At 42.8% G+C, this 20,064-nt stretch overlaps 2 protein-coding genes across 3 annotated transcripts in view; one reads left to right on the top strand and one right to left on the bottom strand.

Moving 5' to 3' along the window:
• Positions 1 to 5,061, top strand: part of chtf8 (CTF8, chromosome transmission fidelity factor 8 homolog (S. cerevisiae)) — a 13,127-nt gene extending 8,066 nt beyond the window's left edge. Inside the window, exon 3 of the mRNA XM_043706466.1 lies at positions 4,238 to 5,061. Within this exon, the coding sequence (XP_043562401.1) occupies positions 4,238 to 4,495 (258 nt within the window). The 3' untranslated portion in view covers positions 4,496 to 5,061. The remainder of the gene's footprint in view (positions 1 to 4,237) is intronic.
• Positions 5,062 to 10,689: 5,628 nt separating this feature from the next.
• The window catches only part of has3 (hyaluronan synthase 3), a 46,983-nt gene continuing 37,608 nt past the window's right edge, over positions 10,690 to 20,064 (bottom strand). For both annotated transcript variants that reach the window (XM_043706467.1, XM_043706468.1), the window contains exons 3-4: positions 16,455 to 16,556; positions 10,690 to 12,780 (exon numbers count right to left, since the gene is read on the bottom strand). In XM_043706467.1, the coding sequence (XP_043562402.1) occupies positions 11,851 to 12,780; positions 16,455 to 16,556 (1,032 nt within the window). In that variant the 3' untranslated portion in view covers positions 10,690 to 11,850. The remainder of the gene's footprint in view (positions 12,781 to 16,454; positions 16,557 to 20,064) is intronic.

Genomic DNA, 20,064 nt, shown 5'->3' on the forward strand with positions numbered 1-20,064 from the left:
TGAGGTCTGCAGATGCTGGAGATCAGAGATGGAAATGTGTTGCTGGAAAAGCGCAGCAGGTCAGGCAGCATCTAGGGAACAGGAGAATCGACGTTTCGGGCATTAGCCCTTGTTCTAATCAGACTCTGGTCTTCCAAGAATTTAGAAACCTCATCCTTAATGATGGATTCTAGAATTTTACCAACAACCGAGGTTAAGCTGATTGGCCTATAATTTTCCATCTTTTGCCTTGATCCTTTCTTGAACAAGGGGGTTACAACAGCCATCTTCCAATCATCTGGGACCTTTCCTGACTCCAGTGACTCTTGAAAGATCTCAACCAATGCTTCTGCTATTTCCTCAGCCACCTCTCTCAGAACTCTAGGGTGTATCCCGTCGGGGCCAGGAGATTTATCAATTTTAAGATTTTTTAACTTTTCTAGCACTATCTCTTTCGTAATGGCAGCCATACTCAACTCAGCCCCGTGACATCCTTTAATTTTTGGGATATTACTCATGTCTTCCACTGTGAATACTGACGCAAAGTACTTGTTAAGTTCTCCTGCTATTTTCTTATCTCCCATCACTAGGCTTCCTGCATCAGTTTGAAGTGGCCCAATGTCTACTTTTGCCTGTTGTTTGTTTCTTATGTACTGAAAGAAACTTTTACTATTGTTTCTAATATTACTGGCTAGCCTACCTTCATATTTGATCCTCTCCTTTCTTATTACACTCTTTGTTATCCTCTGTTTGCTTTTGTATCCTTCCCAATCTTCTGATTTCCCACTGTTCTTAGCCACTTTATAGGATCTCTCTTTTTCTTTAATACATTTCCTGACTTCCTTTGTCAGCCAAGGTTGTCTAATCCCTCCCCGGTTAATCTTTCTTTTCTTGGGAATTAACCTCTGTACAGTGTCCTCAATTATACCTATAAACTCCTGCCATTTTTGCTCTACTGTCTTCCCGGTTAGCCTCTGCTTCCAGTCTATTTTAGTCAGTTCCTCTCTCATGCCCTCATAATTACCTTTATTCAACTGTAACACCATTACATCCGATTTTGCCTTCTCCCTTTCAAACTCCAGACTGAACTCTACCATATTATGGTCACTACTTCGTAAGGGTTCCCTTACTTTAAGATCTTTTTATAGAGTCTGGTTCATTGCAAAGCACTCGGTCCAGAATAGCCTGCTCTCTTGTGGGCTCCATGACAAGCTGTTCCAAAAAGCCATCCTGTAAGCATTCCATGAATTCCCTTTCTTTAGATCCACTAACAACATTATTTACCCAGTCCACCTGCATATTGATGTTGTGAAACTTGAAAGGGTTCAGACTTGTTGACAGTATAGAGGGCTGTTGTAGGCTGCAGCGGGACATTGACACGATTCAGAGATGGGCTGAGAGGTGGCAGATGGAGTTCCACCTGGATAAATGCGAGGTGATGCATTTTGGAAGGTAGAATTTGAAAGCTGAGTACAGGATTAAGGATAGGATTCTTGGCAGTGTGAAGGAACAGAGGGATCTTAGGGTGCAGGTACATCCCTTAAAATGGCCACCCAAGTGGACAGGGTTGTTAAGAAAGCATATGATGTTTTGGCTTTCATTAACTGGGGGATTGAGTTTAAGAGTCGTGAGATCTTGTTGCAGCTCTGTAAAACTTTGGTTAGACCGCACTTGGAATACTGTGTCCAGTTCTGGTCGCCCTATTATAGGAAAGATGTGGATGCTTTGGAGAGGGTTCAGAGGAGGTTTATCTTATGAAGAGAGTTTGACTGAGCTCGGACTTTTTTCATTGGAGATAATGAGAGACATAGAGTGGATAGCCAGAGACTATTTCCCAGGGCAGAAATGACTAACGCGAAGGGTCATAGTTTTAAGTTGGTTGGAGGAAAGTATAGAGGGAATGTCATAGGCAGGTTCTTTACACAGAGTTGTGAGAGCATGGAATGCGTTGCCAGCAGCAGTTGTGGAGGCAGGTTCATTGGGGACATTTAAGAGGCTCCTGGACATGCATATGGTCACAGAAATTTAAGGGTGCATACATGAGGATCAGTGGTCGGCACAACATCATGGACTGAAGGGCCTATTCTGTGCTGTACTGTTCTATGTTCAGAGAAGATTTACAAGGATGTTGCCAGGGTTGGGGGATTTGAGCTATAGGGAGAGGCTGAACAGGCTGGGCTGTTTTCCCTGCAGCGTCAGAGGCTAAGGGGTGACCTTATAGAGGTTTATAAAATCATGAGGGGCATGGATAGGGTAAATAGGCAAAATCTTTTCCCTGGGGTCGGGGAGTCCAGAACTAGAGGGCATAGGTTTCGGGTGAGAGAGGAAAGATATAAAAGAGATCTAAGGGGCAACTTTTTCAGAGGGTGGTTCGTGTATGGAATGAGCTGCCAGAGGATGTGGTGGAGGCTGGTACGATTGCGACATTTAAGAGGCATTTGGATGGGTACATGAATAGGAAGGGTTTGGAGGGATTTGGGCTGGGTGCTGGCAGGTCGGACTAGATTGGTTTGGAATATCTGGTCGGCATGGACGGGTTGGACCAAAGGGTCTGTTTCCATGTTGTACATCTCTATGACTCTATATATGGTCATAATATGCTCTCTGCAGGAAAAGGAACAGCAAAAGAAACAAGCTAGTAGCAGAGGGAGAACTCGAGCTTTTTGCTACAGCAGAGCAAGAGCGAGAACTATCAACTTCAAAAGCCAATTCCAAATCCCAAGTGAAAGCAAATCTAAAACCTAGGTCTGTGTGAGCCTGACTCCACCCACTCATGCTGCATTTTTCTAATAAAAGAAAACTGAGTTCAAAACTGTTCACCCATTGCTTCTGAAGCAGACATTCCAGCACCACTGTGGCAACGCCTCCCTGCAAAAGAAACAGCACAGAACACATCTCTCTTAAAGACACAGTAACATCACAAAAGTAACTAAATTCCGTCTACTGCAATTTTGCTCACCCATTCGACATGTCAATATTGCTTTGTCACCAATGGATAGTATTCTGCAAATCTCAAACTGAGCCAGTGTGGCTCCGACCACACTGAAGAAGCTATTCACCATTCAGGACAAAGCAGTCCATTTAATAGTTACCCCCTCCATCAACTTCACTACTTAGTCCCTCCACCACTGATACACAGTAACGGAGTGGATCCCATCTGCAAGATACACTGCAGCAATTTACTGAGACTCCTTAAACAGTGCCTTCTAAATTCATGACCTCTACCATATAGAAAGACGCCGAGAGGAGATGCATGGGAACACCACTATCTGCAAGTTCTCCTCCAGGCCACAGACTATTGTGATTTGGAATTATATCATCATTCCTTCACTGTCATTGAGTTAAAGTCTTGGACCTCCCTTCCTAACAACCTGCTCACCATCACTTTTCCAAAGGCCATTAGGCATTGAAACATAGGGTTACTCCTGCTCTTATCTTCTGTCGGCCCCTTCAAAAGTGCTTTGTCATTTATTTTGATCATGGCTGATCATCAAACTCAATACCCTAATCCTGCCCTCCCCCACATCCCTTGATCCCTTTAGCCACAACACCTATATCTACCTCTTGAAAACACTTGTTTTGGCCTCAACTACGTTCTGTGGTAGTAAATTCCACAGGCTCACCATTCTGGTGAAGAAATTTCTCCTAATTTTCCTCCTAAAATATTTTTTGTAATCCCTCGTTCTGGACGACTCCACCATCAGGGGTATCCTCCTGCATCTAACCTGTCTAGCCCTGTTCGTATTTTATAGGTTTCTATGAAATCCCCTCTCATTCTTTCAGTCTCCAGTGAATACAAGCCTAATCAATTGAACCTCTCCTTCTACATCAGTCCTGCTACCCCAGGAATCAATTTGGTAAAACTTCGTTGCACCCGCTCTATGGCAAGAACATCCTTCCTCAGCTACCAAAACTGTACACAATATTTTGGGTATGACTACCAATGCCCTGTATAATTGAAACAAGACATCCCTTGTTCCTGTACCTAACCAGGGAATCCATAGTCCTCTGAACAAATAACAAAAAAAAAGCTTGTCTGAGTGTTTAGTTACTCTCTCCCAACTAAGTGTGTGTAACTCAGTGCCATACCTGACTATGTTTGGCACTTGTCTGGGATATTCCTGTTTGTTGTTTCAATCTTTACTATGGAGTTATAGCAACCTGTATTTGATATTGCGGATTAATAAATTGTCTTATTCTGCTGTTTTCTGAGTTGAGTAATCTCTGGTGCATTTATTTCCCTCTTTCCCATTCCCAGGGTGTGCCAATACTTATAGTTGGCCATCACATTCTTTACGGTAAAGTCACCCGCTTGGAAAGACCATTTGTAGTGCTCGTGAAGCAGACTGGTGCGAGAGCAGGAGCCGAAAGACCAATGGAAACTGAAGTAGCTGAACAAGAAGTGAGTGAAGGAAGCATTTTATGCGACTACCTAGTCTCCGCAATCATCAAGAAAAAGATCATTTTCAAAACCCGTCCAAAGCCCATTATCACTAATGTGCCTAAAAAGCTGTAGTCGGAACATGTTCATTGACGCTGTTTGACAGGACTCTTCCTCAGCAGCACATCTTCATATTGAGGTGACTGAATACTGGATATCAAATGATGTTGCTCATGTTTGTGGCTTTCACAATTCTTGTGGCATTTTGTTATGAGACTTTACCTTGAAATAGGTGAATGAATCTGTGTTTAATGCAGAATCAATTGCAAACTTTGTTAATATATTTTTATATATATATACTTCCTGTTTTAGTTTTACTTTCTCATTGTTAATACAGCAAATATTTTATTGACCGGCACCTTTGGGACCAAGAGTGTATCAGTCGATCAAATATTCTAGTTGATCAAGAGGTCCACATAATTAATGTAAAAACACTCACTAAGTAATAGAAATGTAATGCAGCAGGTATAAACATCGCTGTTATACTTTATTTCCAGCATAATTAATTTAGATAATGTAAACAAAATTTACAAGCAGAGAGCCATCTCACTTGCATCCTTCAACTGACTATTCAGATATTGTGGTGATTATGATAATACAATAAACTTCTGGTATTTCAGGGATATAGTTTTATGGTTTATCAAGAGTGCCAGCTCATTAGGTGCTGGTTAAAGCAAAGTTTGCTGTGTGTTCATAGGAAATGTGAAGTTTCTTTTTTGGTGATTTAAAGACCTGCAAGGAGAGGAAATCTTTTTAAGGATATTCACTGATTTCCAGCAATATAGCAAATGAAAATATATAACCTGTGTTGCCTTGGGTCATAACATTAGCGTAAGTTTCACACTGGAACCTGTGCTGGGTAGCTCCCTTACCCCAACTTCTAGTCCTGGAGAAGGGTTAATCTCTAAAATCTGCCGCTTTCGGTTGTCAGTTCCAGCTGTCCGCTGCAGTGGCCGGTATATTGGGTCTAGGTCAATGTGCTTATTGATTGAATCTGTAGATGAGTGCCATGCCTCTAGGAATTCCCTGGCTGTTCTCTGTTTGTCTTGTCCTATATTAGTAGTGTTGTCCTAATCGAAATCATGTTGCTTGTCATCTGAGTGTGTGGCTACTAAGGATAGCTGGTCGTGTCATTTCGTGGCTTGTTGGTGTTCATGGATGCGGATCGTTAGCTGTCTTCCTATTTGTCCTATGTAGTGTTTTGTGCAGTCCTTGCATGGGATTTTGTACTCTACATTGGTTTTGTTCATGCTGGGTATAGAGTCCTTCGTCCTGGTGAGTTGTTGTCATGCTTGACTAATCTTCTGGAATTTTGTGAGGATGTAACTCTGAAGATGGACGAGGGAGATCCAGTAGATGTAGTGTACCTGGACTTTGAGAAAGCTTTTGATAAAGTCCCACATAGGAGGTTAGTGAGCAAAATTAGGGCACATGGTATTGGGGGCAAAGTACTAACTTGGATTGAAAGTTGGTTGGCTGATAGGAAACAAAGAGTAGTGATAAACGGCTCCATTTCGGAATGGCAGGCAGTGACCAGTGGGGTACCGCAGGGATCAGTACTGAGGCCGCAGCTTTTTACAATATATTAATGATATAGAAAATGGTATTAATAATAACATTAGCAAATTTTCTGATGATACTAAACTGGGTGGCAGGGTGAAATGTGATGGAGATGTTAGGAGATTACAGGGTGATTACAGGCTGGACAGGTTAGGTGAGTGGGCAGATGCATGGCAGATGCAGTTTAATGTGGATAAATGTATGGTTATCCACTTTGGTGGCAAGAACAGGAAGGCAGTTTATAGTAAATGTCATCCGTGTTGATTCGGTCGCCCGAGATAGAAACGGAGAGATCTCGGAAGGGGAGGGAGGAATCTGAGACGGTCCAGGTGAATTTGAGGTCAGGGTGGAAGGTGTTGGTAAAGTGGATGAACGGAAGGGTATTGGTTGGTACGGTGGGAAAGGAAGAAGCGGAGGGCTTTGAGTCCTCCACCATATGGAGGATAGTGGGCTAGTGTAGGTTAGGTGGGCTTGGATCGGCGCAACATCGAGGGCCAAAGGACCTGTACTGTGCTGTATTTTTCTATGTTCTATGTTCATCAAAGGAACAGGAGAATCGATGTTTCGGGCATTAGCCCTTCTGCTGGAATGTCCCGAAACGTCGATTCTCCTGTTCCTTTGCTGCCTGACCTGCTGCGCTTTTCCAGCAACACATTTTTAAGCTCTGAACTCCAGCATCTGCAGTCCTCACTTTCTCCCAGTCGAAATGGTGTCCTTCCTCATCCATATGTAAGGATACTAGTGAGAGAGGGTCATGTCCTTTTGTGGCTAGTTGGTGTTCATGTATCTTGATGGCTAATTTTCTGCCTGTGACCAATGAGTGTTTGTTACAGTCCTTGCACGGTATTTTGTAAATGACATTAGTTTTGCTTGTTGTCTGTATAGGATCTTTCAAGTTCATTAGCTGCTGTTTTAGTGTGTTGGTGGGTTTGTGGGCTACCATGATGCCAAGGGGTCTGAGTAGTCTGGCAGTCATTTCTGAGTAGTCTTTGATGATTTGAGCTACAAATCTTTGCAAAACTTGCTACTGGGGAAGTAACAGTGGGAGTGATTGACAGTGTGTCAGTTCCAGGAATTCAGTTTGTTCTTGGGACTGATTTGGCAGGATCCAAGGTGGGAGTGACACCCTTATTGTGGAGAAGACCTCTGGGTACGAAAGACTCAGGCTAAGATTCAAAAACATTTTTATTGGCCTGGAATGTCCAAGGATGTGGTGAACAGAGGGGCCTTGAGTTCAGATGCACGGTTCTCTCTCTGAAAATAGATTCACAGGTAGACAGCATTGAAGAAGTCTTTTGGCACAATGGCCTTCATCAGTCAGGACATTTGAGTATAAAGTTGGGAAGTTATGTTGCAGTTATACATGACATTAGCAAGGCTGCACTTGGAGTATTGTTCAATTTTGGTCACCTTGCTATAGGAAGGATGTTATGAAACTAAGAAGTGTGTAGAAAAACTTAACAAGAATGTTGTCAGGACTCCGGGTTCTGAGGGAGAGGTTGGACAAGCTGGGATGTTTTTCCTTAGAGTTTAGGAGACTGAGGGGAAATCTTAGAGGTGTACAACATCATGAGAGGCATGGGTAGGGTGAATGCACTCAGTCTTTTTCCCAGGGTTGAGGAAACTAGGATTAGAGGGCATCAGTTTAAGGTTAGAGGAGGAAGAATAAAAGGGAACCCGAGGGCAACATTGGTACACAGAGGGTGATATGCATATGGAATGAGTTGCTAGTGGAAGTGGTTGAGGCAGGTACATTAACAACATTTAAAAGGCATTTGGAAAAGAACATGGATAGGAAAGGTTTAGAAGGATATGGGCCAGATGCAAGGATATGGGGTTAGTGTGGTTGGACATTATGGTTAGCATGCATCAGTTTGGCCCAAAAAGGGTCTGTTTCTGTGCTGTAAGACTGAAATGTGAGGCTAATTAGCTTGTATTGTTTACCTTTATCCTCTCCCTTTTTGAGTTAGGGTGAATACTTGGGTAGGCACTTGAAATGTCTTAATTTAAGATTATAGGTCAAGTGCTGAAAAGTAGAACAAGTGTAGATTTAGAGTGATCTTTTATTGGTGTAGGCTTGATGGGCCATAGGACGACTTGTGTTCTGCATAATTCTTGACTACCTCATAAGCAGCTCTTAAGATCCTAAATTTCTGGGATTTGATCACACTCGAACAGGTTCTACAATGTAGACATTATAATGATGAAATTATTCAGGAAATTCTAGATATTAGTGCTTTATCTTGACCCATAGATATTGTCTGACCTGCTGATTGTTCCAATGTTTTTGCTTCTTGTATCAGGTCAGACTTGATGATTGAATTGAATTGGACAAACCAACAGTAAGATTCAAGTATTAAATCTTTATTTTGTTAAAAGTTAATATAAAACATAAGAATTTAAAACCCCAAAGCAACTGTAAAAAATAAATAGAGGTTTAGGTTACAGACCAGGAATTACATTCACTGTTTCCCCAATGTGCATCTGAGTATAATTACTTTACAAGCACTACCATGGATTTTCACTGCAAATGTTGGACAGTGTTTTCAGTTAAAATCCATTCACCTGCAGTAAGTGATTCTGAGATGCTTTATTAAATACAGATTTTGGCAAACATTCATATAAAAATAAAATAAGTTACATTTTAGAAAAACAGAGCAATATTGTGAACAAGAGTAGTTTGTTTTCCCTGAAATGTAACTGTTTCATGGCCTGTGGGAACCTCAGTAGAACCAGTAAAAAAACAGCAACTATGATCTAATAATAGATTAGGAGATGTGCTAATGTTTGGCTGTGAATAGCACACCTATTTCATACTAATACACAATATTCACCCCTCCCTGAGATGTCAACACACCTTCATCCCATCAAACTGTGGTAACATTCACCCATATGCTGACTGTCTGTGTGGAGTTTATACATTCTCCCCGTGTCTCCGGGTGCTCCGGTTTCCTCCCACAATCCAAAAGATGTGCAGGTCAGGTGAATTGGCCATGCCCGTAGTGTTAAGTGCATTAGTCAGGGGTAAATATAGTGTAGGGGAATGCGTCTGGGTGGGTTACTCTTTGGAAGGTTGGTGTGGACTTTTTGGGCTGAAAGGCCTGTTTCCAGACTGTAGGTAATCTAATCTAATCTTATGGTGTTCTGCTGTGGAAGTTAAGTATTGCTGAGAAAGGACACATTTTGACTAAGCTTTTCATCTTACACTCAACAGGACAATTTAGAAGAATACCAATTTAAGGGGAAAACTGACGTTTATACTGTGTATTAATATATGTTGCCTCCTGTACACATATACGCCTCACTGAACCTAGTTGACAATCCTAAAACAGTAGTCAACATAATTTTTTTCACATTTGGGATTATTCAGCAAATGCAGTCCAGCTGCTGAATCACATTGAATGTTGGATATTGTGTTGAGTTTTGCAAACACGGGTTAGTTGGTTACAGTTAGTACCTTGCTTATTGTGAATACCTGAAGTGACGTGCTATTTGATATTGATATACTAGATTTTGGGATGCACATCTTGCATACCATAAAAGACATAGAAACAGAAATTATGCCATTCGACCCATCGAGTCTGCTCCGCCATTCAATCATGGTTGATAGGTTTATCCCCATAAGTTCTTGATTGCAAAGGGAATCAAAGTTTATCTATCTCTGTCTTAAATATACTCAATAACCTGGCCTCCACAGCCTTCTGTGACAATGAATTCCGTAGATTCATCACTCTCTGGCTAAAGACAGTTCTCCTTATTTCCGTTTTAAAGGGTCTTCCATTTACTCTAAGGCTGTGTCCTCAGGTCCTCCCCTCTCCTGCCAATTAAAACATCTTCCCAACATCAACTCCACTCATCCTTCTAAACGCCTTTGAGTACTGCCCCAAAGTCCTCAAAATTTCTTTGTATGTTAAACCTTTAATTCTGGAGATCATTCTCATGAACCTCTTCTGGACCCTCTCTCCAGGGCCATGACATCTTTCCTGAGGTTTTGGGCCTAAAATTGCTCACCGTACTCTAAATGTGGTCTGACCAGAGCTTTATAGACCATCAGAAATACATCACTGCTTTTATATTCTAGTCCCCTTGAGGTGAATGACAACATTGTATTTGCCTTCCTAACTATCAACTCAACCTTCAAGTTTACCGTAAGAAAAACCTAGGACTCCCAAGTGCCTTTGCACTTCAGATTTCTGAATTTTCACCCTATTTAGAAAATAGTCCATGCCTGTATGCTTTCTATCAAAGTGCATGATCTCATACAATTTTCGAAAGTATTTCATCTGCCACTTCTTTGCCCATTCTCCTAACCTGTTTAAATCTTTCTACAGCCTCCCCACCTCCTCAATATTACCTGTCCCTCCATCTATCTTTGTAACACCTTAGACAGAATGCCCTCAGTTCATACATCCAGATCAGTGCTGTATGAAGTGAAAGATTGTGGACCCAACACCAACCCCTGTTGAACATTAGTCACTGGCCTGCATCCTGTGAAGGATCCTTTTATCCTCACTCTCTGCCTTCTGCCAGACAGCCAATCTTTTATCCATGCTAATGCCTGGCCTTAAACCCTGGGCCCTTATCTTGCTCAGCAGCCTCCTTGGAGACACTTTGTCAAAGGCCTTCTGGAAGTCCAGATAGATAACATCCATTGGTTCTTCTTGGTCTAACCTCAAAGAATTCTAACAGAATGTCAGGCATGACCTCCCCTTAATTAAACCATGCTGACTTTGCCCTATTTAAACATGGCATCACACTGGCCCTGAACTTGTTATAGCACATTACTCAATTGTGTGAAAGGCAGAGCATCTTTTTGGCCTGACAGTAGTATCAATTTAGTGCTGAACACCACTCATGTTGCTACTATATAGTAACAGCATTAAACAGATAGCTTCAACTGTTACTTAAATATCTGAGGTAGACCGGGTAACTCTTCAGGACCAAAAGTGATGGCCTAGGAAGCTGTTGTTTTTAAAATATTCAGCAGAAAATGATCTAGTTAAGACAGGCATTAACTTTTAGCATGTCTTCTCATTTCAGCATCAGGTTTTAAAGGTGAACAAATGTCTCAGGTCCCATTGATAATTTGCCAATAAGGCCAATCTTATAGCATATAGGACTCACAATGTAAACTGTCTAGTGAAGTTGGTTTGCAATGGACGGTAGTAGAGAAGCCCTTGGCTGATTTCTCAGCAAGGATCTCATGGAAAGCTCATTTGATAGTTCCTCCAATCACATTTCACTTGTCAATCACAATTTGCTCTTCTACAGTGTGATGAGTGGAAGATGAAAAGCTTTGACAAAATGTATCTTTTTTAAAACACTACTCAAGTCATAGAGTACTACAGCACGGAAACAGATCCTTCGACCCAAATTAGTCCATGTTGATCATGGTGCTCACTCAGCGAGTGTCAATTGTCTGCATTTGGTCCATATCCCTCAAAATCCTTTCCATCCCTGTACCAATTCAAATTTTTTTTTAAAAAGTGGAGATGGTACATAGCTCAACCACTTTCTCCAGTAGCCCATTCCATATATGCACTACTTTCTATGAGAAGAAGTTCCCCTCTCATCATAAACCTGTGCTCTCTAGTTTTTCAATTCCCCATCCCTGGGAAAAAGACTATATGCAAGTCCTATACTATCAAACAACTACTTGCAATGGAAATATTGTTCCATGCAATTTTTAAAACATTTACGTTATTGTTTATTAAACAAGTAAAAATTACCAAATTGGAATTAAAATATTGCTCCTGGACTCCTCAGCAGTGGCTTTGACGTTGTCAAAAGCCCTAGTGGGCGGCATACATGCAGGTAGTGCCATAGAGTAGGCAGTCCCTGTGTGGCTTTGTGACAGCACGACCTGGGCTTCAGGCCTCCAAGAAGACCAGTTCACCATGCTCTTGCTTGTGACCACATGGTTTGACTACGATACCCAAGTAGAGGCCAAGCAGCAGCAGCCAGTAACAGGCATATACAGTGGAGCCAATAATGAGGAAAGGCCATTCAGTGTCAGCTAGTGCCTGCTGGCTCTCCCGGTAGATGGTGTAACCCAAACCCCCAGACAACACGGCAAACCAGACAGATACAGGCAGCAGACCCACAAGGTTAACAACAAGCTTGCGCCGGCCTGATGTTCCCCAGCCAGGCCGGTTGATGGTAAGCAGGGCAAAGAGCTTTGCGGGCAGGAGACTGGTCATATACAACAGTGAGTAGAGGGACAGGAAGAGCATTTGTGCCGATCCCCTGAGCAGGCAAGCAAAACCAGCCTTCAGCACCCCCACCCCTTGCACAGCCAGCAAAAACAGCAGAATGTTCCACATCCGTCCCCTGTAGAAGAGGTGCAGCACAGTGCCTGTCAGGAAGAAGGGGAAGAAACCACTGACCACGGCCTCATATGTCATCCATGGGTGGTGCTTATGGAAGCAGAGTGCACCATACAGCCACTCACGAAAGTAAGATTTACTCCAGCGGGTCTGCTGGTTGAGCCAGCGAAGATAACGGCTTGGCGTCTCAGTCAGGCAGCGGGAGCGGGCTGTATATTTTGTCTTGAAGCCAAGGCCCAGTACTCGATTGGTGAGGTGTCGATCATCTCCAAAGCTGCACTTGGAGCCCAGAAACTGCTGGTTATACCAATCACACAGGAAAAGCCGCAGCAGGGGGTTGCGATACATGCCCAACGGTCCACTTATGCACTGTACACAACCGAAGTAGGATTGACATGCCCGCTCCACGTTAAAGGCCATCCAATAACGGACACTGCTTAGGAAGGAGATCCATGAGTCATACAGGTTTAGGATCTGTAGACAGACAACGGAGACAAGGGTTATACTGCACTGGCTCACAAGGCCCCAAATTACTGCAAAGAGCACTGAAGGGATAACAGCTATTTGGGGATGGGAAGGTGTACAGTTTAATGGGGACAACACTGGTAGGTGATGGCTAATAACAATAGATAAGGGCGAGAGACTGATTAATGGACACCAAGGAGGAGACTTTTGAAAACTGGAGGGACTGGTTAATGGAGTATGAGGGGAAGATTAAGTAGATATTTTTAATCAATCTCTTCAGAGATGTTATTACTCATGTTTGGAGCAAATGGGACTTGAATCCAGGCCTTCGGAATCACAGGTAGGAACACTATCATCATGCCACAAGAGCCCTGGGAAGACTGAGTTTTAGGCAACAAATGCCCAGAAACAGTCAGAAGCCAGAGAGGTTATAATGGGGAGCAAAGACATGGCAGAAAGATTGGACACATACTCTGGTTCAGTCTTCACAAAAGAGGGAACAAATAATCTACCTGAAATGTTAGGGAACCAAGGCTCCAGTGAGAATGGAATTGAAGGAAATTAGTATTAGAAAGAAAACGGTGCTGGGGAAATTAATGGGATTAAAGGCTGACAGATCACCAAGGCCTAATAATTTACCCCAGAGTACTAAAGGAAGTGGCCCTGGAAATATTGGATACATTTTGTACACATCATCCAAATTCTATAGACTCTGGACAAATTCCTAGAGATTTGCGAATAGAAAATGCAACCTCACAATTTATAAAGGGATGGAAAACAGAGAATTACAGACCAGTTAGTCTAACATCAGCAGTGGGGAAAAATGTTACAGTTTACTTTAAAATACATGATAATGGAACATTTGGAAAGGCATTAGGATTAGAACATTGGACAAAGCCAGCATAGATTTATGAAAGGCAAATCATGCCTAACAAACTACTGAAGTTTTTTGAGGATATAACCAGAAAAATAGGAGAATCGGTGAATGTGTTGTATTTGGATTTTCATAAGGCTTTTTGTTAAAGCAAATGGGTTGGGAGTAATATATTGTCATGGATTGAGAATTGGTTCATAGATGGGAAACAGAAAGATGGAATAAATGGATCCTTTTCCAAGTGGTAGGCACTGACTGCTGGGATAAAGCAAGGCTCAGTGCTTGGAACCCAGCTATTTAAAATATATATTAATTACCTGGAAGAGGGAACCAAATGCAACATTTTCAAATTTGCTGATGACACAGAACTGGATGGACTTATAAGTAGCGAGGAAGAGGTGAGAAGACTTCAAGTGATTTATACAAGTTGAGTATGTGGGCAAACACATGGTAGATGCAATATAATATAGTTAAATGTGAAGTTATAAACGTTAGTGTGAAAAACAGAATCGACTACCGTTATTTAAATGGAGATATATTGGGAAGTATAGACATACAAAGGGATCTGGGTGTCCTTGTACACTAGTTAGTGAAAGTAACTGTTAGGACCTGCTGCGCTTTTCCAGCAACACATTTCCAGCAAAGTAACTGTTAGGCAAATGGTATATTGGTCTTCAGTCTTTCTAATTGCTTGCTGCACCTAAGAGGATATGAGTTCAGAAGTAGGGATGTCTTACTGCAGTTATGGAGGGCCTTGGGAAGACTACACCTGGAGTAATGTGTTTTGGTCTCTCTAAGGAAAGGAAATACTTGCCATAGAGGGAGTGAAGTGGAGGTTTACTAGGCTGATACTGGGGATGGCAGAACTATCTATGAGGAGAGATTGGTTCAATTGGGCCTGTACGCATTAACGTTTAGAAGGAGAAGAGCTCTCACATTAGATTTATGAAGAATGTTTTCCTCGTTGGAGAGTCTAGCACCACGAGGCACAGTGTAGGGATATGGGGTAGACCAGTTAGGACTGAGATGAGGAAGAACTTAACTCAAAGTGTAGAGAACCTGTGGAATTTTATACCATAGAAGTTGTGGAGGCCAAGTCATATATTAAGATGTATGGGGAGAAAGCAGGAATATGGCATTGAGGTAGAGGATCAGTCCTTTTTCTTTTGAATGGTGCAGCAGGCTGAAAGAGCTAAATGATCTACTCCTGCTCCTAGTTTCTAAGAGGCACAGTTGGTATAATGGAGAAAATTAGAGGAGACGTGTTAATGAGCACATGAGTAGAAGACATTATTAAGGCAAGGGAAGATACTGGTTAAAAGGAATAACAGGATGGAAAATGAATAATAGGGATAGCAGGGGAGACTGATAAATGGGCTAAAAACCACATTTCTTGCAAACATGAAATAAGGACAGAAAAGGCTTGATGTGCAGAAAGAAAGCACAACTTGCTTTTACAGTCATTTTAAACTATAATTGAAGTTGTCATTTAAAAGATAAACACCAAAGTGGAGATGACGCCTTAATAGCACTTTCCTGGACTGGTCAATCCAGGGGACCCAGGTTCAAATTCCACCATGGCAATTTAGCAAATTATGCAATTGAAAGCTAGTTCAGTAATAATGGCCAAGATATTATCACTGATTCTCATTAAGACCCTTTTTTTAACAAATAACTTTTAAGGAAGGAAATGTAGAATCCTTGACTGGGCTGCAGGTAATTCCAGACTCACAACAACATGTTTGACTCTTCACTGCCATCTGAAAAGGCCTAGCAAGCCACTTGGTTACACAAAACCACTGCAGAAAATTCAAACCAGGTGGAGTACAGTGGTTGAATAAGGTGACTCACCACCAACACTTCTCAAGAGCAGTTAAGGTTGCCTGCAATGATATTATCCCATGACGGATTAAATTTTAAAAAAACTCAAAGGAGGAGATATTAACAGAATAACTGGAAGGTTGGTTTTAAAAGAAGAAAGTTTGTTGAAGAGGTTTAAGGAGAGAATTCCTTGAATTTGACTTTCTTCTTTCCATTAAATTGTGGCTCATTAGCTGGATGTCAGACTGGGAGTTAGACAATACAGAAGTGAGTGAAGTGGTATCGAATGTTAGTGTAATGTGGAAGTTGTCCTATTTGCAAAGAGGGACTGAGGATAAATCTACAGGAATTTCAGAAATATTGGTTTTGGAGTACTCCAACCAGGCCTATCATCAATGTTTGTTTTCCTGCATCTAGGCCATTTCATCTGAGTAAAACCAAGTGAATAAGAGAAAGTGAGGACTGCATTTGTTGGGGAGTCAGAGTTGATAAAGTGTGGCACTGGAAAACGCACAGCAGGTCAGGCTGCATCCGAGGAGCAAGAGATGTTTTGGGCATAAATCAACTTTCTTGCTCCTCGGGTGCTGCCTGACCTGATGTGCTTTTTCCAGCGCCACACTTTACCAACTAAAACAAAGTGAGTGCAATCTCACTGAGTTAGAGCACAGTTGAAATCTTAGGGAGTTTAGTGAGGCATGAGATAGTGGGAGGGTTGGGTTGGAATTAATACACATTTAAAAATACACAGGAAATGTTGCTCGATGTAAGTAATTCCCAGTGAAGCGTGGAGTTAACTAGTCCCTCCCACCTGGGAAGCAAGCCAGATCTTACACCAGTCCACCCCATCTGGGATGGTTTACAAAAACTCCAGCTTTCAGTCCAACTTCAGGGAGTTTGTTTCCAGCCTATTGTAGAACTTTCTCACAGTCAGATAGAGGGAATCTACTCAAATTATCACAGTCAGAGACTAACAGGAATTTGTACCAACCTGCACATCCCCACCAACTGCCCCTACACTGGGGTCTCCATCCAGGACTCTCACCATCTCTGCAGTGCAGGCTGGATCCAATACTGTGTCTGAATCACACACCTAAGGAGAAATGCCAGATGGAAAGTCACTCATTTCCAACTTGGTTCTGAGGGCTGAAATAATACCATGATGAGCATTAAGAAAAGTTAATCACTTGGATAACCTACTGTGCCTTTCATGCTCTTTAAGTCACAATCATGATGAGGATGCTGGATTGGTACACTTCAGCCCCTCCACTATTTGGCTCCTGTCACTTTTCAGTTACACCTGAGTTAGGTATAGAGGAAATCAGCTGGCGTTCTTGCTCTATGTTAGCTTTCATTACAAGATAATTGCAGTATGAGTGTAAGAAAATCATCCTGCAGTTATATTAGGCTTGTTGAGACCTCATTTGGCGTATTTTGTACAGTCTCTTTGCCTAATGAAGAATGTACTTGTTTTTGAACAATAGTTTAACAGTCTGATTCTGGAAAACAGATTGCTGTTTTGGGAGAGGCCACTGAGCAAACTCTATATTCTATGGAGTTTATGGCAGATGATCTTATTGCAATACATAACATTTTGAAAAAGCTTAACAGTAATGCTGAAAGGCTGCTTTTCCCAGTCAGTGAGTCTCAAACTCATGCTAGTGGGCAGCATTTTCCCACCTTAGTTTTATTCTGGATGTCAGTTCTTTTAAGTAAAGAGCACATTGGATGAAGAAGTTCCTCCTCAACTCAGTCCTAGATCTCCTCCCCTTTATTTTGAGGGTATGCCCCCCAATTCTAGCTTCACCTGCCACTGGAAGCAACTTCCCTGCTTCTATCCTATCTATTCTCTTCATAATTTTATATGTTTCTGTAAGAGCCCCCCCGCCGCCCCCGTATACTTCCACATTCCAGTGAGTACAGTCGTAGTCTACGTGGTGGGCGGCACGGTGGCACAGTGGTTAGCACTGCTGCCTCACAGCGCTAGAGACTCGGGTTCAATTCCCGCCTCAGGCGACTGACTGTGTGGAGTTTGCACATTCTCCCTGTGTCTGCGTGGGTTTCCTCCGGGTGCTCCGGTTTCCTCCCACAGTCCAAAGATGTGCAGGGTCAGGTGAATTGGCCATGCTAAATTGTCCGTAGTGTTAGATAAGGGGTAAATGTAGGGGTATGGGTGGGTTGCGCTTCGGCGGGTCGGTGTGGACTTGTTGGGCCAAAGGGCCTGTTTCCACACTGTAAAGTAATCTAATCTAATCTAATCAATCTCTCCTCATTAGGAGTAATCAAGTAATCTTATCTTTGTGAGGTTGCAGCAAGAGACAGTGACAACAAGAGTTTTCAAGCATAGTACAGATAAAGTTTATTCTACTTTCAGCAAAGAAACAAGTGTACATTCGTTTGACTGTTCATAGAATCCCTACAGTGTGGAAACAGGCCCTTTGGCCCAACAAGTCCACACTGACCCTCTGCTATATAAAGAACTTACCTCGACGCCAACGGTCTTTTCGCAGCAGAGAGCGGCGGGAGCTGGGAGGAAGTTCAGGCGGAGCGCAAAGCCGGTCGGGAAGGTAAGTGATTGCTATTAGAGTGGGTGAGTTCTAAACCCCAGGTCCTACAAAGTAGGGTCTCCCTCCCTCCTCCTCTAACCTAAATTAAGGGTCCACAGACTTACTACAAAAAGAGGGTCTAAGGAAGTTTGGATCGAAGAGTGAGGCTTCAGCTCAGGAATCTTTGACAAGGAGGTTGAGTGAAGTGATTACGTCACAGTTGAAGAGGGTGAAGACATGACTGCCCAGCTGGTTCAGTGCGCTACGTGCTTGATGTGGGAGGTCAACGACTCTGGTGTGTCTGGCTCGGAGATGTGTGGGAAGTGTGTGCACATTCAGCTATTGACCGAGCATATTTCAGGGCTGATAAAAGAACTCGAGGACCTTAGGCTCATCCGAGAGAACGAGATCTTTCTGGACAAGACCTTCAGCAAGGTTATTACACCAATCATGCTAGAAGAGAGCAGATGATGAGGAAGGCAGAGAGGAGACAGGTGCAAGAGACCCCGGGAGAAGTACCTGTCAGGAACAAGTTGAAGCTTTTGGAAAAAGTAGAGACTGATGACACTGCCAGTTCGCAAGGCGGCCAGGTCTGTCAATCAAAAGTTGCCGCAGAGGTAGAGCGGAAGAGTCGGACATCACAGAGAGCCGTGGTAATAGGGGACTCCATCGTGAGAGGAACTGACCGGGGTTTTTGTGGCAGCAGATGGGATTTAAGGATGGTGTGTTGCCTTCCTGGTGCCAGGGTGAAAGACATCGCAGACAGAGTGCATGAAATCAAGGACGAGGGTGAAGAGCCAGAAGTGGTGGTATATATCGGCACAAATGATGTCGGGAAGAAGAGGAGGAACATACTACAGATGGACTTCGGAGAACTAGGAAGAAGGCTGAAAAGCAGACGTCCAAGGTGGTTATCTCCGGTTTGCTTCCAGTTCCTCGGGCTAGTGTGGCCAAAAACAGGGAGATAATGGACTTGAACGTGTGATTGGGGAACTGGTGCAGGAAGCAGGGATTTAAGTTCTTGGATCACTGGGGTATATTTTGTGGTAACCATAAATTCTACAAGAGAGACGGTTTGCACCTTAATAAATTAGGGACCAGCATTCTGGCAGGCGGGTTTGCTACTGCAACACAGCTACGTTTAAACTAAGTAGCGGGGGGGGGAGGGGACAAACTGGATGTTTAAAAAGGAAATTGAAGGGAAAGTTAGAACGAGAAGTCAAGAAAGACAACTGTATCAATGAGGCAGAAAACTCGGAAAGGGATCATGCTGTAAGGTTGAGTGAAATAGGGGTTGATGGGAAGGATGAGAGCAGTAACAAATTAAAAATACTATACATGAATGCACGAAGCATTAGACATAAGATGGATGAGCTTGAGACTCTTTTGGAAATTGGCAGATATGATATTGTGAGGATAACTGAGACGTGGCTTGAAGTGGACAGGGCCTGGGAAATGAATATTCAAGGCTACACGTGCTATCGTAAGGACAGACTGACGGGCAGAGGGGGGGTGCGGTGGCCTTGTTGGTAAGAGAGGATATTCAGTCCCTTGCGCAGGGGGACCTAGAGTCAGGGGATGTAGAGTCAGTGTGGATAGAGCTGCGAAATACCAGGGGTAAAAAGACCCTCTTGGGAGTCATCTACAGGCCCCCAAACAGTAGTCTGGATGTCTGATGTAAGTTGAATCAGGAGCAGAAATTGGCCTGTCGCAAAGATGTTACTACAGTTGTTATGGGGGATTTCAACATGCAGGTAGACTGGGAGAATCAGGATGGTATTGGACCTCAAGAAAGAGACTTTGTGGAGTGCCTCAGAGATGGATTCTTAGAGCAGCTGGTGCTCGAGCCTACCAGGGAGAAGGCAATTCTGGATCTGATATTGTGCAACGAACCAGAATTGGTCAAGGACTCAAAGTGAAGGAGCCATTGGGAAGAAGTGACCATAATACAATAAGCTTCAATCTGCAATTTGAAAGGGAGAGGGTACAATCGGTAGTGACAATATTTCAGTTAAATAAAGGGAACTATGGAGCTATGAGGGAGAAGCTGGCCAA

This window comes from Chiloscyllium plagiosum, chromosome 17, assembly GCF_004010195.1.
Source record: "Chiloscyllium plagiosum isolate BGI_BamShark_2017 chromosome 17, ASM401019v2, whole genome shotgun sequence".
Taxonomy (NCBI): domain Eukaryota; kingdom Metazoa; phylum Chordata; class Chondrichthyes; order Orectolobiformes; family Hemiscylliidae; genus Chiloscyllium; species Chiloscyllium plagiosum.